Source organism: Aspergillus sydowii (assembly GCF_001890705.1).
Source record: "Aspergillus sydowii CBS 593.65 unplaced genomic scaffold ASPSYscaffold_7, whole genome shotgun sequence".
In the NCBI taxonomy this organism is placed as follows: domain Eukaryota; kingdom Fungi; phylum Ascomycota; class Eurotiomycetes; order Eurotiales; family Aspergillaceae; genus Aspergillus; species Aspergillus sydowii.
This window is the reverse complement of record NW_024467865.1, coordinates 992,102-1,009,927: the sequence shown is the minus strand read 5'-3', so window position 1 is coordinate 1,009,927 and position 17,826 is coordinate 992,102. Positions and strand designations below refer to the sequence as shown.

The following is a 17,826-nucleotide window of genomic DNA, read 5'->3' as shown; positions in this document are numbered from 1 at the left end:
GGGGTGCTGGGGGTGCTGAAATATCTATATAGAATGGAGAGTCATGTTTCTTCTCCGTGTGGACTTACTGTTCTAGCTGGTATAGCGGATATCTTTGGCTTATGTCTTAAGATACCATGACTGCCTGGTTCCTGAACAAGTTAGAATGCAAGATCACTACAGAGCATCTCAAAGGAAGCAGTTACTGATTCCCGAACGCTGCTTAAGGTGAGAACTTGTAATGCTAGGAAAGGGACTTTGTAGTATATACTAGATATATTACTAAAATGGAATTATTAACTTACGCCATATGCTACCTATGTATGCGCGGTGAACTAAAAGTGCTGATGGTCTAATGAAAAAGGATTCCTCAAAGGCAGAAGCAATGCAGTCAAAAACAAACACCTTCATCCAGTCCTCAAATCAAACCTGCTCTCTCACATTCTCGTTTCCATTTCCTCTCACAACCTCAATCGAGCGTCGCAGTGGCGTCAAAATCTGAACGGGAGTCCCAGACACATCACCATCATGTCCGCCCTGCTGCTTCTCTGCCTCCTCCTCCTCCTCCGCAGGATCCTTCGGCCTCTCTAACCCATGATCCCGAATGAACAAACACGCCAAGAATGCAACCCCAATCAACGGAACCTGTAAAATAAATACCGCCCTGCTCGCGTGCACATACGCATTCACAATTCCGCCCCATACATCTGCAGGCACCGATGACTGGGCCGGCAACGAATATGTCGAGTTCGAAAGATGCCCATACCCCGGCGGGAGATTCGAGCGCATGGTTGCCTGGAGGACAGCACCGGAGACGGCAAGACCGCATGCACCCCCCAAGCAGCGGAAGAAGTTCCGGTCTGAGATTACGACGGCGCGCTGCCGCTTCGTGCAGTGTGCCTGGAAGGCGACGAGGGTTGGCTGGAAAGTGCACCCGATTCCAATGCCTGTTATACCGACTATGACCGCGATTATGGCTGGGTGAGTTGTCGCCTTGAAGAGCAGCATAAGGCCCGCGCCTCTGGTTTTGTTTGTCAGTATTCTCACTTTGTTGATTGATTCCAGCGTTGATTTGGGTGCCTACAGCGTCCATATGCCAAATCCAAACCATATTACTTCGCCGTATCGTTTCCGCCGCGAGATATACTGACCGGAAAGCACAGATGATACGGACTGGCAGGATACCATGGGGGCAGTGAGTGCTGCTGAGACGATTGGAGACCATCCCCGAGCGTTTTGGTAGTAGAGCGGCAGGTAATAGAGGTAGGCCTGGTAAACTGCGCCTAGGAGGAAGCTCTGCAGGAAGAGCGCGACGATGACTTTGTTTTTGAAGAAGTCCACTATGAATTCGTTAGCGTCACAAGTAGCAAGATACTGCATATAGGCAAACATACTCGGCAGCATTGGCAATACAGCAACCTTCCACTCGATGAAGAAAAATGCCACAAGGGACAACCCTCCAATAACGAGCATGCTTATGACCATGGGAGAGTCCCACTCGAAGTACGAACCACCTCCTGAAATGGGAATCAACAGGAAGATAATTCCAATGGAGGAAGCAATGATGCCGAAATAATCAATGCGCTTCACGCTCTTCTGAAAACTATCCTTGCGCGCAGAATCAGGGATAAGGAAGTATCCAACGAAGATCGAGCAAGCGGCCAGTGGCGCAAGCATCCAGAAAAACCCACGCCAGGTGGTTCGGAGGATAAACGCAGCCGCAACGAACGGGCCCACGACATTGGCGAGGCCTAGCGAGGCTCCAAGAATACCCTGATATTTCCCCCGTTGCTCGAGTGTGACCACATCCGAGACAATAATCATAGCTAGTGAGCCGATTCCGCCTCCTGCAACGCCTGCCAGGCCACGAAAGACATAGAACATGGCTGCATTCTGGGACAGACCGCAGAGCAGGTCAGCGATGCAAAGAAGCGCCAATGCACACAGATACACAATCTTCCGGCCAAATATATCTGACAGCCGCCCATAGAGCACACTGAACATTGTATTCGCGATTAACGAAGAGGTTCCGGCCCATGATATCGTGTTTTCCCCATCCAGATCCTCTGCGACTGTTGGCAGCGTGACAGAGATACCGTTTTGGTCAACGAACGAGATGAACAATGAAATTGCGAGACCGGCAAAGACCACCAGGAGCTGGCCTCGAGGTAGGATATTGGTTTGGTCATGCAGAGATTTCTCCGCTGCTTGTTGTCGATTGCCTGCCATGCCCACTGCAACAAGATATGTAGGGCGAAAAATCAGAGCCAACTGGAAGAAAACAATTTTAAAAGCAGGGCAGTCAAGACAAAGATATGGCCATGACTCAGGCGCGAAGGATTACTCGACCAGGCGAAATGCAACAGCGCCAGCGACGGTGTTGTGATAAATGGAATTTTTTCCTGCCTTAGGTGCCTCACTAATACTACTCCGTATACGCGTCGGAGTACGTGCCGACGCAACCCCAAGTCTCTTACAGATGATGGCCAGGGAAACGGGCCGCATTATTGGCATTGAAGTCTTAGCTCTCTTTCGTCCAGCTCTGACTGGCTGACGTGGACGTCTGGATCTTTGGCCCAGAAGGTCAAAATCTGCTATTTTAGTGGCGATCCAAGTATGGAGTGGACGGACTGTGGACCTGCCCTGTCGGAGGTCCGATGAACTGTCGGAAGTATTCCGCTCTTCCGACGGAGGCGCCGTTCGCTGATGATCTGACAAGTTAATAACCTCCGCCTTGCATTTGGCTATCGGAGGTTGGATCTGATAAACCCTAGCAGGCGCATATGCAGAAGATGGTATAAAGCTGGGTAAATCGGATTTGCGAAGTGGCATCAATCAACCTCGACGAAGCCAAGTTTTACAGCTCGGCCTGCTTCCCTGGTAACGAATTCAAGCGCAGAAATCCTGGCTAGGGCTCGCAATGCGTATTATAGCCGAATTGAGCCTACGAAGGGGTATAGACGTCGCAACACAGACTCCGTCCAGCAAGGAGATCAATCTAGTTTATTAAATTAATTCAGTGACCGCATACTTACATAACCACTTCTCGGAGTTCTGTCCTGGTCATGTGATAACAGCCTCGGCCCAGGATGCGGGAGGGGCGGTTATTGGCGGCGCCATTTCCGGGGAAGGGAATCATCAATTCCGCGAGCTTCTTCAACATCTCTTCTTCATCTACGTGACGATCGAGGAAGCCATCTTTTGTTTGAATAATACCCTGTATCCGTTGACTTCAATCCATATGGCTATTCAAACGACAACCGGGCTCACTGCCCGCCTCCTCAAGCGCTCAAGCTTCCCCGCTTCTCACCAGTGGCGGAGACAGTTCAGCGCCGCTCGACCGACGTTCAAGGAGATTCAGGATGCATACATTCTGAGCGCGTCCCGTACACCTACGGCGAAGGTAGCTATTACTTTTTTATGTGTTTTGCGTCTTTATTAACGACTATAGTTCAACGGCTCGTTCGCCTCGGTATCCGCCCCCCAGCTTGGCGCCGTCGCCATCAAGTCCGCTGTCGAAAAGTCCAGCATCCCTGTCGAGAAACTCACCGACGTGTACATGGGCAATGTTCTCCAAGGTTCAGTCGGGCAGGCCCCGGCTCGCCAGGCCTCTATCTTTGCAGGACTGTCGCCGAACGTCGAATCGGTGACCGTCAACAAGGTTTGCGCGTCCGGTCTCAAGGCCGTCGTGCTTGCAGCGCAGAACATCCAGCTTGGCCTCGCTGAAGCCCAAATTGCTGGAGGAATGGAGAACATGACACGGGTGCCATACTACCTCCCCCGTTCAAGCCAGTTGCCTCCTTTTGGAGAAATCAAATTGGAGGATGGACTTATCAAGGATGGTCTCTGGGATGTCTACAATCAGTTCCATATGGGAATCTGCGCTGAGACCACGGCGAAGAAATTTGAGATTTCTCGAGAGGCCCAGGATGCGTATGCTATCAGCTCGTACGAACGTGCGCAGAAAGCATGGAACGAGAACAAGTTTGCCGATGAGATCACGCCTGTGACTGTTAAGTCCAAGAAGGGCGAGACAGTGGTCGAGCGTGACGAGGGTTATGAGAATCTCCGTGCTGATAAGATGAAGACCCTCAAGCCGGCATTCTTGAGAGACGGCTCTGGCACTGTGACTGCTGGCAATGCCTCGACCATGAACGACGGTGCCTCCGCTCTGGTGCTGGCTAACAGGGATCTTGCTTGCGAGTTTGGCGCTGGAAAGCGTGCTCTGGCTCGAATTGTATCTTCAGCCGATGCTGCTGTTGATCCGGTTGACTTCCCAGTTGCTCCGGCCAAGGCTGTTCCCATCGCCCTTGAGCGGGCTGGTATCACCAAGGACCAGGTTGCCGTTTGGGAGTTCAACGAGGCATTCGCTGCTGTTATTGAGGCCAACAAGAAGGTTTGTTACTCTCGCCTGTATAAACTCAGTAGAATCATTGCTAACCGCATCAGATTCTTGGTCTCGAAAATGCAACCGTCAACGCCCTTGGTGGTGCCATCTCTCTCGGCCATGCTCTTGGTAGCTCAGGCTCTCGTATTCTGACGACTCTGTTGCACCAGCTGCAGCCCGGCGAGTATGGAGTTGCTGCTATTTGCAACGGCGGTGGAGCTGCGACTGCGGTTGTTGTGCAGAAATTGGACCGTGTGGATTAACTCAATTGATAGTGTTATATTAGCGTAGGCAAATCAAGCGATGTATATATTTTTCTAAATTTTAGGCTCTTTTTGAAGTAACCAGATTGGAGCATGAATAGTGGCATGCTGCAGTGTTCCCCGCATGGTAAGCGTTTATCCGGGAATTTGGTCGGCTGAGGAGTCGGCAGTCGTTGCCACAACCACTTTCCGATGACTTCAATATTAAGGGCCATGGAGGGGCAACATTATTTCCCAAATCATACTTTCTTTCAATTGACGATATACCCGGTCCTTGCATACTATTCAAAATGGCGACTCCCGGCCTCCTGTACGTGACGATGCAGCCTCGTCCCTCTCTTCCGGCTGCCCAGTTCCACGACTGGTACAACTCCGAACACGGCCCTCTGCGTCTACGTCTGCCCTTCGTCACCAATGGCTTCCGGTATAGAGCTGTTGACGATGTCGATCCAGAATGGGTGGCGCTGTACGACATTACTGACATGGACGAGTTGACGCGCGAGACGTACTTGGCCCTTCGCGAGGATGGCATCAAGACCCCGCGCGAGAAGGCGACCATGGCCCAGATCGCTGTGGACCGCAAACTCTACGACCTCCTCCAGGATGAAAAGGCCGCCGACTTCCAGCCGCTCGAGGACCAACCCGACACCTCTGTCGCCGGCAACGTCCTGATCTCCAATACCTCCACCGTCCCCGCCGACCCCGCCAAGGAAGACGACCTGAAGCGCTGGTACAAGGAAGAACACATTCCCATGCTTGCCCGCGTACCAGGCTGGCGTCGCAGCCGGCTCTTTACGACGGCCTCCATTGATCCCAATGCTCGCAAGGAATTCGTCGCCCTCCACGAATTCGCAGCGCAGAATGGCCTTGGAGGAGCCGAGCACAAGGCCGCCATGGATACGCCCTGGCGCAACCGCATCGCCGAAACCCTCACGTCCAAGACCCGCCGCGTCTACAACTGGGCATACACCTTCGGCCCGGCGCCCCGCGAGCTCTCTTCTCTCGCATCCGCAGACACTATCGGCCCCTGGTCCTCCAACGATGGCCGCACGCGCACACTCCCCGACCCCGCCAACCCCGCCGTCGAATCGTTCATCACCACCTCTGACGGCGTTGACCTCCCCTACCGTCTCGAGGGATCTACAAACCCAGAAGCCCCAGTTATCGTCCTCAGCAACTCCATTCTAGTAGACTACACCATTTGGGATTCATTCGTGAAGACCTTCCTCTCCGACGAACGCAATCGCAAGTTCCGCGTTCTCCGATACAACACCCGCGGTCGGTCCGCTGCCGCCGGCGATACGCCGGTAAATATTGACGTTCTGGCCGGTGATATCATCGCGCTCCTCGACGCCCTACGCATCCCCGAGGCTATCCTTATCGGCGTGAGTCTCGGCGGCGTAACAGTCCTCAACACGTCCCTGCTCCACCCATCCCGCGTAAAGACATTCATCTCGTGCGACACGAACAGCTCCGCCCCCGAGACAAACAGGAAGGCGTGGAACGACCGCGCTGCCATGGCGGAAGCCGAAGGCGCCACTGACGCAACTACCAAGGAACCTATCATCGGCAACGAGCTGTCTGAGGTTACGGTGCGGCGGTGGTTCACGCCCCAGTCGTACGAGACGCAGCCTGACGTCCCTGCGAGAATTACAGACGTTGTGCGTGCGAACAGCTTGACCGGGTTTAAGAAGGCTATGCAGGCACTTTGTGCCTATGATGTTCGCGACCGCATGCAGAAGGCTACCGTGAAGGGTCTGTTTGTGGCTGGTGACAGTGATGGTGTGTTGCCCAAGACGATGGCGCAGATGGCCGCAGACCTGAAGGTTGAGGGTGGTGCGGAGCTCAAGGTTGTTCCTGGTGCTGGGCACTTGCCTATGGCTGAGCAGCCCAAGGCATTTGCAGGTGTTGTTAACGAGTATCTACACCAGTAAATACGTATATTGAAATGATTGATGTATATAGAATATTGGTACGGTTTACTCGGTCCTACGCCGATTAGATTCCCTACCATAGTCTAGCTAGCTAGATTAAAAAGAAACTTTTATGCAATGATTACTGCAGTCCTTTGACAGCCATAGCATACGCTCCCTCGCGAGTCTTATGCCCACCAATGAACCCGCTCGCATGGACAAAGACCGCTCCCTCAGGGATGGCAGGCTCACCACTCTCAGAAGCAAGAACACCATCCAGATCTGCATCCCGAACCCCACGCCACTTCTCGGGCAGAGGCTTCCTCGAGACAAAGCTCCCCTCGTTCACGGAGACAGCCTGGACCCGCCACTTGGACCCCTCCGTGGCACTCTCGGGGTAGAGAACGTAGGCCACTTCGGCCTCCTCTCCAGCGCCAGCAGCCTTTGCCTCCTTCTCGAAGTTGTACAGATGCTCCTTCCACGGAACCCCGCCCTGCGGGAGAACCATAATCTTTCCGCTACCGTGAACGTCCTTCCGGCTCTCGTAGGCACTCTTCACCGCTTCGCGGGCAGGTAGCCAGGACGAAACCGCCCCGCGGAGCTTGCGAGAGAAAACCGATCCCACGAACTGACTCGCCTGGTTAAACAGACCATCCTCGTCGAGCTGCGCGGCCTCGTCCTCGGGCGTGGGGTAGTTCATGTCATTGACAATGCTTGCAATAGTAACGCCGCCATCCTTAAACTTCTTCTCGATACCGGCCTGCGCAATACTCTCGGGATCGTACGCCGCGATACCGTTATCGTTGGCGTCAATCGCCTCGATGAAGTCCGCGTACAGCTTGTTGAAGATCAGGCTTACGCTGCTGTGCTCGGTGGGGAGGGAGGCGTGGTTAGCGATGATGTTTTGCCCGAAGTGCATGTACACTAGGCCTGCGGAGGAGAGCTTCGTCTTGTACCCCGGGAATGTGGTGTTGAAGGTGCGCTGGTGGTGGTCGTAGCGGTTTGTGGAGGCGTCGTATTCGCCGCCGACGTCGACGACTGTGTGGCAAGTTGCGAGGAGGGCGGGGTCGCGGGTGCGAACTAGGGGTGACTGAGAGTAGGCGGGGAGGAGGCGGAGAAGGTAGACAGCGAGGGCTTCATCAGCGTGGAAGTGGCCGCTACATCGATCAGTTAGTATCATGGAACAGTGGCTGGTGGGGTGACGAGAGAGGGGCAGGGAGGTGTACTTGTGAGTCCCGATGGACGGGGAGTCAATGCGAGGCTTCTTGCTGACGGATTCGGAGGCCATTTTGAGGAATTGCCGGAACATGCAAGAGACTCAAAAAATCTACCTTGCTGTCTTTGTGTTGTGGTAGCAGAGTTCCTGGATTAATCGTGGAATTTTGAGGTTGTGGGGATGTTTGCTCTGTTTGCAGCTCCGCCCAGCTCTGCTTGGAAATGCTGCCCGCTGATTGGCGAATAGGGCAACTATACAACAACGTCATCGTCCATCTCTCATGTTGTACATCACAGGGCACTTGGCTTGCAACATATGATTCAATTAATTTCAGTTGAATATTTTCCACATCTTAAAAATCAGCCTTCAACCGCTCAGCAGGCGGAAGAATGCCTTCCCTCTCCAAGGCTTCAAACACCTCCACCAATTCATCCCAAGTATCCGCGTACCCGGTCCAACCCAGTTTTCTGGCCTTGCTCATACTTCCTACACAACTCCAGTCTCTTCCGAGGGCAAAGGTAATAAAGTCCCAGGTGGCCTTGTCCCATGCCGTCTGGTCAAGGCCGTACTTATCGCGGACCTTCCCCCATGCATTATTCACGTCAGCCCGCGCAGCCCATTTCTCTGGATCAATTTGGGAAAATAGCGTGGGCCGCTCTTCTTTTGATGGATCAGACGATACGCCGATATCTGCTGCGCGGGCGGATAGCGGGTGCTTGTTTGGCATTCTGACCGTGGATGATTCGTAATCTTTATACCCCTTTGTGTCCGGGTTTCCGCCGTTCGGGAACATAGGATTAGGGATCTTACATCCGAAACGGGATGCAAGGCGTGGCCAGAGATTCTGCCATGATTCCGTGTCGCCGTTCGTCACATTGAAAATGTTATTCCCGGCTTTGGGGGCTGCTGCGGCCCAAAGGCAGAATTGTGCATGCAGATTTGCTGAGGTCCACGTATTAAAGGCAAAGTAGTTGGCTTTGCAACCCGGAAAGGGGAGTTCAGAGCCAGGTAGCACTTTAGAAACGGTACAGTAAAGGCCAAGCGCAGTGGCTTCGTTCATGAAGTTCCCCCGGGCGAACCCAATAACGTCCTGAGGAAGGGTGACAACCCAGTCCCATTTGGCCGTACTGCGCGCTGCAGCTTCTGAGAGGATACGTTGTTGGGTAAAGTAAAAATTAGGAGGCCAAGTCTCGCCGCCCATTTTGCCCTCTAGACGGGGATCGTCTTCAGAGAATGGCTGCTTGCAGTTCCCTAGGTGTACGCCGTATTGTTTGAATCCGCAGGTTAAAACGAACCGCTTTAGATTTTTAGTTGCGCCTGTGCTCTCAAGTGCCTGGATGAAGTTGGATAGCATCGTTCCGTTTATGCGGGATAGTTCCTCTGGATCATCGTGCGCCATGTATGCGCAGAAATAGACGTACTCGGCGGATATGCCAGACAAATTCTTTGCCATGTCATCTGTGGAACCTTGGAGATCAACTGCGGCATGCTGTATTTTGGAGACTTGGTAGCCTGGGTCGCGCCTCGAAACAGAGTACACCTTTTTATAGGAGGGGTCCTTGCTGAGGTGGTGTACAATCGCGCTGCCAGTGATGCCTGCGAAAATTAGCAGGAAGCTAATGTGAAGGAAGATAGAAGTACCTGTAGCACCAGTTACAATTGCGGAGACCATTTCCAATGTATTTCAGACTAACTGCATCAAATTTGTCGAAACTCTGTAGGTCCAAATTCGAGGATATATATGTGGCCCAGGGAAACGTCTGTATGGCGTCATGGGAAAATCACAGCGAGTGAAAACACTGGACCCTTTCAAACCCGGATTGTTCGGGTAGCCCGACTATTGACGGACGCCATCGAGATCTAAGGAAATTCGATGAAGAATGCTATTATCTTGGATGCGGTGCATCCACACCACGGTTGCCAGGTCATAGAGGAGTAGTCGGGCCGGTGCCGAGGAAGGCCGGTCCCTTATGGTCTAGACTGGCAGCGACCGGCCCCGTCCTACTTGACATCCTGAACCAGCTCAGATTCGGAATCGTGTCCTGCTGACTGGCGTACTGGCGTATTTCTGGCACATTGAGTTGGTGATGAGATGAGAAGATGCGAGACGCAGTGAATGCTAGCGGGGTTTGATCGCGAACGTGCCGCAACGTCATTGTCAATCAACAAACGTTGTTTCTTCCAACATGCCCACCACCACACTCAACACACTTCCTCTGGAGACTCTCAGTCTAATTTGTGATTATGTCGCAGTCGAATACAAACCTAGCATCTACGCATTCTCACAAACAAACAAACACTGCCAATTAGCATCAAACAAGTCGCGCTTCCAAGAAATCCGCCTAAAAGTCAAAACGCGTCAAGGCCTCGAGGATGACGTTAAAACATGGCACAGGATCCTGACACGAAATTCTGCATTTGGCTCTGTGCGACAACTCAGCGTCGAGGGCCGGGTTGCTCCGTTTTGGGAGAATGCGAAGACATCTGCCCCTGCCGCTTTGCTGGAGAATTCATACGCAGAGCAGGACTCTGAAGATGAATTTACGAATCCGGGGGAAAGATATGACCAAATTCTCCGAGGCCCTTACTATCACCTTGGTGTACAGGAGGACCAGAATGAGAGCGCTTGGATGCCGCTGGCTAGGTTATTGACCAAGTTGACCGGTCTCAAGGACCTGGCGTATGCGTGTGAACGACGTCTGCCAGAGTGTCTTTTGAAGGCCCTGCATCTCCAGATACCCCGATGTCGGCTTCATATCAAATCTCTCGATCCTCCATTTTTAACAGAGGAAGAACAGGAAGAACAAGGGGACGGATATGACGTGGAGGACGAAGAGGAAGAGGAAGATGATTACGTTGATGAGTACGACTACTCGCTCGTGACATCTTCCAGCCTATCTACTGCTGTTGTACCCGTTGCATACGATGACGACTACCGGAACCATAACGAGGAGGCAGCACGGCTGATGGCTCGGGGCCTCGCACCGAGCTTGAAGTATTTGTATGTAATTGACAGCGGACCCGGGTTCAAGTACCGGCCGATGATTCGAGGTCTGACAAAAGAAGGCTTGCTGCCCCGAAAGCGCCTTCTTCAAGACATCCGAGAACAGGACTTGGGAGGATATGGACAGCTTGAGGGCCTAAGCTTGGATCCGGCCAATTTGACCCGCTTCAAACTGTGGGACAAGACGGTCATTTTCTCACGCCTTCGCAGCCTACAACTTTGGAGGGTCCGCAAAGACATGCTTCGCAAAGCCGCAACCTGCGAATTTGCCTCATTGAAAACACTATCACTGGGTATATTCAATTTCAGAAACGAATACGACGTTTCTCCCTTAGATCGAGCCGCAGGCGCCTTCGTCGCGAGTCTTCGGCCGCTGGAGGCCATCCATATGTCCGGTCCTTTCTTAAAGAAGTCTTTTAAAGCCATCCTCGATCACCACGGCAAATCACTACGGACACTTTCACTGTATCCCTCAGAGGACCGGCTAGTCGCGCGGTTTGTCATCGCGCCCACCCAAATTAGGGAAATAAGGCAACACTGCGCGAAGCTTTATGATCTGAGGCTTCAAATACAGCGAAGCGCGGGTGACCACGAAGAACAAGCGATATATAAGGCGCTCGGGGAGCTACCGCATCTCAGGCAGTTATCGCTCCAACTGGATGTGTATAATGCAATGAAATTTGCAAACCGAGCATACCCTTGGCAAGTGGAAAGCCGCTATAACCGGGACATCCTTATCAACATGGCGCTCGATCATGAATTAGCTCGGGGAATATTCGCTTTGATAGCCAAGGGGTCTCCAATAGAAAGCTTAAGGCTTAGTTTGGGGATGAATGTTCCAGAGAGCTTTTTGGATATTTCTCAAGTTATGAAACGACAGTGGAAGTGCTCTAGAGTTTCTACGATGTGCCCTGAAGAAGAAAGAGTCCTTGTGCAAGAGTTGGGAGCAAAGAGTCGAAAGCGAAGAATGCAGGTCAACAAGTCTACTGAGTTGCGCGAATACGAGGAAGCCTTTCGAGAGCTTTGGCCTTCAAATACAGGTAACTGGATGGACGACTGGCATAGCTTTCCGCTAGCACAATGAAGATGGTTTAGGCAAAGTGCAAGTTACGCAGCAACTCAAGGGGTGATCGCTTTGTGTTCAAGGTTTATGCGTTTGGTCAGTCAGGAGCTAGTGAGGTCAGGAAATCGCGATCCGCTATTCTCACAAGAATGCCAGCGAGATCAACGCTTGAAATCTTGCGTGGCAATTTCAAATTTACACTGCAGAAGGCGCAACTTGCAGTTTCGCGTGGAACAAGAAGCTGTTTCGTGGCGCATCCTCCTTGTATAGCTGGAAGTCAGTTTCTACCATGGGCCACGGAAAACTTGGGAAACGCTCTTCGAACTTCAAGACATGGTTGAAGAAGTGTTAAAGCAGGATGTGACCGCATGAGAGGCCATTTCATGAGCGGGGGCAAAATCGAAGAGGTCGCGACGAAGGCATTCTAGAATAAGGTGTGGGATCTCGGCCAGCCAGTTCACGGAAGACAAACAATTGTATAGCCTCTTGGGGTAAATTTTAAACCGAACATCATCGGTTTGGTATCTAAAGGCTAAAATCCGGTTTATGCCACGTGTATAGCACCTTTGGGGGCAGATAGATCATTGGTCACCGTTCAGAAATCACGTAGCTGTAAGGGATAAGTTTTGGTGGGCGGCGTGATCCCACTGCAACCGCGGATCGACATCTCAACTTCTCTCGCGCCTGAATCATGGCGATTCAGGCGCCACCGTTTCCCCAGGAGGCGTTGGGATACTATCCTTATCCTTAAATTTAACATTCTTACCTATCTTTGGTCACTTATAATGTCTCACCCCATCCAGTCCTTCCAAGATGTCGTCGGTCTCGGCGGCATCGCTTCGCACGCGATTCGACACCCTTTGGACTTTCACCACAGCGTTGGTCCCACGCTCAACGAGTTCACCGGGGGTCTTATAGGCTCGTCTTTCGATCCAGAGCGTGATACTCCAGATCAGTCAGGAAAAGTCATCTTTGTCACCGGAGGTCAGTGGTCCAAACCCGAAGAGAGTCTTCCCCGCATCGCCTAACCATGCTTCTTCCCACACTCTAGGAAACACTGGCCTCGGAAAAGAAACAGTCCTTCAACTGGCCCGGCATCGCCCAGAACGTATATACCTCGCAGCACGAACCGCGACAAAAGCCCAAGATGCGATCGCCTCGATCCAGGAAGCCCTCCCTTACCCCGCAGACATCCGACACATCCCCTTAGACCTGGCGTCCTTCGCGTCCATCCGCGCGGCCGCAGAGCAATTTCATTCCGAATGCGATCGCCTAGATACATTGATTCTAAATGCCGGCACAATGGGGAATCCGCCGTCGCTTACAGAAGAGGGCTATGAGATCCATGTCGGGACGAACCACATCGGCCACTTTCTCCTCACCAAGCTGCTCCTTCCCACTCTCCGACAAACCGTGTCCCGCGCCCCGGATGTCCGAGTAATCGCACTAAGCTCGCTAGCGGGGAACAGCGCGCCATCATACGATGTTATAACATCAACTTCTGGCCTGATGGCCCACGGCTGGCCAACGCGGTATGGTGCGTCCAAGGCAGCGAATGTGCTCTTTGCCGCGGAGTTAGCTCGGCGGTATCCGGAGATTTTGTCCGTCTCTGTCCATCCCGGGACGGTGGGGACCGATCTATATCAGCACTCTAAACAGGCTGGTATTTTCTACAACCTCAGTGTTACCCTTATGACGAAATTCTTTCGTAGTCCTCGCACAGGAGCTTTGACGCAGATCTGGGCTGCAGGGGCACCAAGGGAGAGACTGGTCAATGGCGGATACTATGTTCCGATCGCAGCAAAGGGAGTATCGCCGTACGAAGGGGATGTGGAGATGGCGAAGGCGCTTTGGGAGTGGACGGAGAGCGAAATTGCTAAGCATAATTAAAGATATAGTCTAGTATATAGTGGCATTATTGGTATATAACTTGATCTCACTCCAACTCGGATATTCCGTTTGCCGCTCTCCACGTGGGGATTGTGGGGAGAACTGTCGTTCCGTTCTGTAAAACCACTCCGGACTTCCCCCAACTTCACTCCGTTCTTCGAGTATCAAATTCTCTAAATAGCCGAAATGTCGTACCGAGAATATCTACCCGATCTAAGCATCCCCCGCTTCCAGGTGATGCGCACCCAGGATGCGCACGAATATGCGGAAGCCTTCAAGACCGGCCGGATTCCCCCATGGCTGCATGCCCTTTATATGCACTGGAGGGATCTGCTCCAAGAGCCTTTCAAGGGCGTAACAACTGATGGTATTTATAGAAACAATTTTATTGTGAGCATTGTGGGCATGAGTTGACAATTCCAGGCAACGTTCGCCCAAATCTATTCGAACTCCAAGACGAACAAATCCCCATCGACAACATCGTCGCCGCAACAACACATCTCTTCTCACTCCTCAGCAGCGAACAGAAGGAAATTCTTTGCTATCATATCGATTCACCGGAATGGCGGACATGGTCGAACCCGGAGTTCCTTCTCAGCAACAAGGGCCTTCGCCTGGACGAAGTCAGCAGCTCAATACGCTCCGCCATTCTCGCCATTCTTCAATCCACCCTCTCGCCGGAGGGCTATGACAAGGCCCTCAAAGCGATGCGCATAAACCACTTCCTCGGTGAACTCGTCGAATCTCCGCGCGTCATGAATGAGTTCTCCTACAACTTCGTCCTCTTCGGAAACCCCTCCACCACAAGACCCTGGGGTTGGTCCTTCTACGGCCACCACCTCTGCCTCAACGTCTTCCTCTACAAGAACCAAATCGTCGCCTCGCCATGGTTCACAGGCGCCGAGCCAAATGAAATTGATTCGGGTCCCCACAGCGGTACCCGCATCCTCCACGTCGAGGAGGCCCTCGGTCTCCAACTCATGCAATCACTCCCGAGCCATCTACAATCAAAAGCGCAGACCTACACCCAGATGAAAGACCCGGCCATGCCGCCGGGTCGCTGGAACCGCGACGACCAGCGACACCTCTGCGGCGCGTACCGCGACAACCGCATCGTGCCGAACGAGGGCGTCCCTGTGTCCCTCTTCACTGCGGAACAAAAGTCGACGCTCTACAAGATCTTGAAGCAATACCTCCTCTACCTCCCTGCGTACTCGCGAGCGCTCAAAATTAGCCAGGTTCAAAGGTATGAGTCCGAGACATACTTCTCCTGGATTGGAGGGTTCGCAGACGCCGACCCGTTCTACTTCCGGATTCAGAGCCCGGTGATTCTTGTCGAGTTTGATCACCACTCGGGTGTGTTTTTGACGAATGACGAGCCGAGGAAGTTCCATATTCATACGCTTCTGAGGACACCGAATGCTGGGGACTACGGCGTTGCGTTGAAGCCGCTGATTCCAGCTGCAGAAGGGCCGAATGGGAAGGAGATCGTTTGGTAAGGGGTTGATGATGTAGATCCAGCCTTGTATATAGCATGTACGTAGTGATGTAAATAAATCGGAGATGTTCGGTGCAGTGACTTCAGGATGTGATTTCGATTCCAAGGTTCAGAGTCCAGACAAAGCTCCTGTCAAGAGTACGCACTCACAGCCGAAGATGGCTGATGGCTTTGATTTTTCCGGGAACAAAGGAATGTCTGGGCTCTGAAAGCCGGGACGCCCGCACAAAGAACCAACTCGTCAACCGCAAATCAAGAGCGCGACCAACCCCTCAAGCTCGTTGTTGATTAGCAGAACATGCTTTCCACGTTCTTTGTGTGAAATACGGGGAGTTCATAGCGTCCAATCCATGGAATGCTCTCCGCATTTGGTGGCGGCTCCCACCGTGTTGGGAAATCGACCTATCACTTGATGCTTCGAGAAAGTCATTATTTCTAGCAGCTTCAAGCTCCTCTGTTGCATCCTGTTGCATCCTGTTGCTTCCTGTTGCTTCCTGTTGCTTCCTGTTGCTTCCTGTTGCTTCCTCGTGCCGGCCTTTTGGTCTTTTTGTCTGTTTCTGCTTCGACATTCCATCTTCTGTCCCGACCATGGACCCCTCTCTCCCACCTCCTTCAGTCTTGCAATCCACCGTCGACACCTTTTTTCTTCAGGCGCACGATCTTTCGTCGAATACTATACATGAGGCCTCATTCAGAAGGAAACTCGAAGAGGGAACATTACCAACCTACCTGCTTCTGGCCGTGCTCGCCTCTGCAGTGCCCTTTTCGTCTGATCCTTACTACGCCCGAACGAGGAATGAGGCCGTTGAAGCATATGCGAAAGAGTCATGGGTGCTAGTTTCGGCAGAACATCTCACGGCAAATGAACAATCGCCAATTGAGAACCCCCGTATTGAGGTTGCACAGGCACTGCAGCTTCAGGCCATGCTAGACTATGCCGCTGGCCGAGTCGGTTCTGCGCTCGTGAAGTGCGGCCTCCTCACTCGCGTTTGCCAGGCTTCGCGATTGACGGTTGAGCCCTCTAGCTCGTTACCGTTCGAGGAGCAAGAAGAGCAGCGCCGTGTATTTTGGTCGGCATATGTCATAGACAAGATGTTTTCTTGTGGCAAGTCGCGACCACTCCCGAGCTTTCAAGACGATGAGTGCACGCTACAGCTTCCTTGTGACGATGACACGTTTCGCGCAGGAGAGTGGCAAAACATGGTCACTCTCGACGAGCTTAAAACTTGGGATTTTCAGGAATATCAAAGCCCGAATGCAAATTGCATCGGGATGCTCATGCTTTCTATCCTTGGCCGCTGCGTGCGGTATGTCCATTGCGGAGAATATCGAGAACATGTGGCCCTCTGGGATGCGAGTTCCGAATTCTCTGGTCTGTCCTCGTTGTTGTACCGCGCAGGAGCCTACTTTGAAATCGTATCTGTTGCAAGATTGCGCAGCGATATCGGCGGCGTCCCACGATCAGATGCCGGATATATCATCGTCGCCCATATGCTACTCCATCTATGCCATTGTTTGTTAAACCACCCGTTCCTTGCGCGACAACGCTTGAAGCTATTCGGATCAAAAGCCGCGTGCTCTAGTTTTACCTTGGGTCTTTTGTATACTGCCAACGACCATGCACGGCAACTGTTGGATCTCCTAGGTGACGCATGCAAGTCTGGAGCCGTCACAAGTCAATCGTGCATTTTTCCATACTGGACTGCCATAGCTGGAAGTATAGTGTCCGTGGCATCACATTTTGAAACATCAAACATGCGTCCTATGAAAGGATCGGGGTCCTCACAATATTTCGATCGAAGCGTTGAAATCCTAGAACAGCTTGGGGAAGTCTGGCCGCACGCTGTTAACACGGTATGTTTAGCCTATGTTTTTATGTCTGTACACGCAAATACTAAACGTTTGGATAGACAGCCCACCTTCGCGACTTCCATGATCACCACGCTCGTCGATTTGCATTCTCCTTGAACCCGACTTCAGTATCGGTTGACCTCGATCCTGCTACGGAGCAGGCTCTGTGGGTAATGATTGATCAGGAACTGGTAGCAGAGCCTCTTCCCGGGGGTGATGCGCATTTTTCGGAGACATCGGCTTGGGATCTTGAATGGGATCAATCTTATTAATAACTTTTTTTTTTTTTTTTTTTTTGGAAATATAGGGTTCACATTAATGGAGTTGTAGCATTTTATGGGCTGCTAGATCAGGGCGGCTATTCTCGGGTTGGATCCCACTTAAGTTAATCATATTTAGTCTAAATGTATTGTCATTGCTCTCAAAACTAATCCGCTCTTCTTATTACTCGTGAAGCCAAGGTTTGTATTTTAAGTGGTGAATAAGCTCGAAGTCAAAGTAGACACGAAAGGTTACCAAGCTACTTACCAAGACAGAGTTCATCGTATGATAGACTTAACAACACGACAGATAAACTCAACGGATCCACTGCTAGAACGTTCCTACCTCATTACAGTTAGAAATGTGTAAAATGCAATCCACGTGATGGATCAACAACCCTAACTCAGGCTCAGGATATAATATCCGACCTATAGCATATGGCTGAGGGACATTCCAGCATAACGCAAAAGATAAGGTACTCCGCGCCTAGGCTGGTTAATG

The 17,826-nt window shown here is 52.0% G+C and overlaps 7 protein-coding genes across 7 annotated transcripts; 4 read left to right on the top strand and 3 right to left on the bottom strand.

The window, feature by feature from the left end:
• Window positions 1-231: 231 nt before the first annotated feature.
• ASPSYDRAFT_46881 (uncharacterized protein) lies at window positions 232-2,545 on the bottom strand. The gene is made up of 3 exons (XM_040847332.1): window positions 1,374-2,545; window positions 1,064-1,319; window positions 232-1,000 (listed from the first exon to the last, which is right to left on the bottom strand). The coding sequence occupies exons 1-3, from the start codon at window positions 2,206-2,208 to the stop codon at window positions 403-405; spliced, it is 1,689 nt and encodes a 562-aa protein (XP_040701494.1). The 5' UTR covers window positions 2,209-2,545; the 3' UTR covers window positions 232-402.
• A 675-nt stretch (window positions 2,546-3,220) lies between these two features.
• ASPSYDRAFT_153846 (putative alpha/beta hydrolase) lies at window positions 3,221-6,563 on the top strand (the record flags this gene model as incomplete). The annotated part of the gene is made up of 4 exons (XM_040842326.1): window positions 3,221-3,382; window positions 3,431-4,375; window positions 4,429-4,557; window positions 4,956-6,563. The coding sequence occupies 4 exons, from the start codon at window positions 3,221-3,223 to the stop codon at window positions 6,561-6,563; spliced, it is 2,844 nt and encodes a 947-aa protein (XP_040701493.1).
• Window positions 6,564-6,684: 121 nt separating this feature from the next.
• Window positions 6,685-7,830, bottom strand: ASPSYDRAFT_90970 (MYG1 family protein; the record flags this gene model as incomplete). The annotated part of the gene is made up of 2 exons (XM_040852414.1): window positions 6,685-7,699; window positions 7,769-7,830. 2 exons carry the CDS (start codon window positions 7,828-7,830, stop codon window positions 6,685-6,687), a joined length of 1,077 nt encoding a protein of 358 aa, XP_040701492.1.
• Window positions 7,831-8,110: 280 nt separating this feature from the next.
• Window positions 8,111-9,430, bottom strand: ASPSYDRAFT_205279 (SDR family oxidoreductase; the record flags this gene model as incomplete). Its single annotated transcript, XM_040843879.1, has 2 exons — window positions 8,111-9,354; window positions 9,400-9,430. 2 exons carry the CDS (start codon window positions 9,428-9,430, stop codon window positions 8,111-8,113), a joined length of 1,275 nt encoding a protein of 424 aa, XP_040701491.1.
• Window positions 9,431-9,944: 514 nt separating this feature from the next.
• On the top strand, window positions 9,945-11,846 carry ASPSYDRAFT_90968 (uncharacterized protein; the record flags this gene model as incomplete). The annotated part of the gene is made up of 1 exon (XM_040852413.1): window positions 9,945-11,846. The coding sequence occupies one exon, from the start codon at window positions 9,945-9,947 to the stop codon at window positions 11,844-11,846; it is 1,902 nt and encodes a 633-aa protein (XP_040701490.1).
• Window positions 11,847-12,610: 764 nt separating this feature from the next.
• ASPSYDRAFT_154135 (uncharacterized protein) lies at window positions 12,611-15,214 on the top strand (the record flags this gene model as incomplete). Its single annotated transcript, XM_040842342.1, has 5 exons — window positions 12,611-12,809; window positions 12,877-13,642; window positions 13,671-13,681; window positions 13,915-14,082; window positions 14,139-15,214. 5 exons carry the CDS (start codon window positions 12,611-12,613, stop codon window positions 15,212-15,214), a joined length of 2,220 nt encoding a protein of 739 aa, XP_040701489.1.
• Window positions 15,215-15,801: 587 nt separating this feature from the next.
• ASPSYDRAFT_154717 (fungal specific transcription factor domain-containing protein) lies at window positions 15,802-17,336 on the top strand (the record flags this gene model as incomplete). The annotated part of the gene is made up of 2 exons (XM_040842391.1): window positions 15,802-17,067; window positions 17,124-17,336. The coding sequence occupies 2 exons, from the start codon at window positions 15,802-15,804 to the stop codon at window positions 17,334-17,336; spliced, it is 1,479 nt and encodes a 492-aa protein (XP_040701488.1).
• Between the last annotated feature and the right edge of the window lie 490 nt (window positions 17,337-17,826).

Coding starts and splice junctions, on each gene's coding strand:
- ASPSYDRAFT_46881 (XM_040847332.1), bottom strand. CDS start 2,208: ATGGCAGGCAATCGACAACAAGCAGCGGAGAAATCTCTGCATGACCAA. Junction 1,320..1,373: donor TGTATTGCCAATGCTGCCGA/GTATGTTTGCCT, acceptor ACGAATTCATAG/TGGACTTCTTCAAAAACAAA. Junction 1,001..1,063: donor GGATTTGGCATATGGACGCT/GTAGGCACCCAA, acceptor AAACAAAACCAG/AGGCGCGGGCCTTATGCTGC.